At 67.8% G+C, this 982-nt stretch overlaps 1 protein-coding gene across 1 annotated transcript in view; it reads left to right on the forward strand.

Annotated features, from left to right (window-relative positions):
- The window catches only part of MIB2 (mindbomb E3 ubiquitin protein ligase 2), a 19,375-nt gene that overhangs the window by 12,480 nt on the left and 5,913 nt on the right, over positions 1 to 982 (forward strand). Inside the window, exons 4-5 of the mRNA XM_006772559.2 lie at positions 1 to 157; positions 958 to 980. Coding sequence (XP_006772622.2) covers positions 1 to 157; positions 958 to 980 — 180 coding nt within the window. The remainder of the gene's footprint in view (positions 158 to 957; positions 981 to 982) is intronic.

A 982-nucleotide genomic window follows, 5' to 3' on the forward strand; every position in this document is an offset into this window, starting at 1 on the left:
ACATCATCTGTGACTGCTGCAAGAAGCACGGGCTGCGGGGCATGCGCTGGAAGTGCCGCGTCTGCGCGGACTACGACCTGTGCACGCAGTGCTACCTCAACAACAAGCACGACCTGGCGCACGCCTTCGAGCGCTACGAGACGGCCCACTCCCGCCCGTGAGTCCGCGCCCTGCCGCCCGGCTGACCGGTGCAGGCGACCCTGGCCAGCGCCTCCGACACCGACAGCCCTCCGCCCACAGGACCGGAGCTGCCTCTGCTAACTTCCCCAGGGGCAGGGCAGGCCTTCCTGGGCCATTTCCCTGAAGAGTGGCCGAGTCATGGTCACTCTGGCCTCCATCCGCTGGGGAAGGCGACCATGTCCACTGAGCAGGTGGTGCCATGGTCCTGGTGCCACCCCCAGAGCCAGGCATGGCTCCCCAGTGTAGCCATGGCGGGCACCGAGGTGGCCTGTGGCTTGTGTGGCCCTGCAGCCAGCATCCTCTGTGGAGGTCCTGGGCTTGGCAGTGGCAGCCCCAAGGCACACGGGGCAGGAGCTGTGGTCTGGCTGGGAGCCTCTTTGCTGTGATGGGGTTGGGGGGCGAGATTACGCTGGGGACAAGGCTGCTGGGTTGGGGGCACCCAGAGAGACCGTCCCTGTTCCCTGTGTCCTTGACACTCACACGCCCACATGTGGCCAGAGACAGCGCAGGGTCAGCTGTCTGGGCACCTGTGGCCGAGCCTGCATTGCCTTCCTCCATCGCCCGTGCTGGTCCTCCCTGACCAGGCCCTTAGGGGGACCTGGGGTGCATCGGGGAGGCCCCGGAGGAACATGGTCAGCAGGCTCCAGGCCGAGTGTGGAGGGTCCAGACTGCTGGGCCAGCCGTCCTGGGCCCTGGGCGCGGGGAGCGAGGCTGGGCAGGGCAGAGGCCGGTGCCGTCACCGCCAGCGAGCATGGTCCAGGTGACACTCTCTTGCAGGGTCACACTGAGTCCCCGCCAGGGC

The sequence above is a fragment of the Myotis davidii genome, unplaced genomic scaffold, assembly GCF_000327345.1.
Source record: "Myotis davidii unplaced genomic scaffold, ASM32734v1 scaffold586, whole genome shotgun sequence".
Taxonomy (NCBI): Eukaryota; Metazoa; Chordata; class Mammalia; order Chiroptera; family Vespertilionidae; genus Myotis; species Myotis davidii.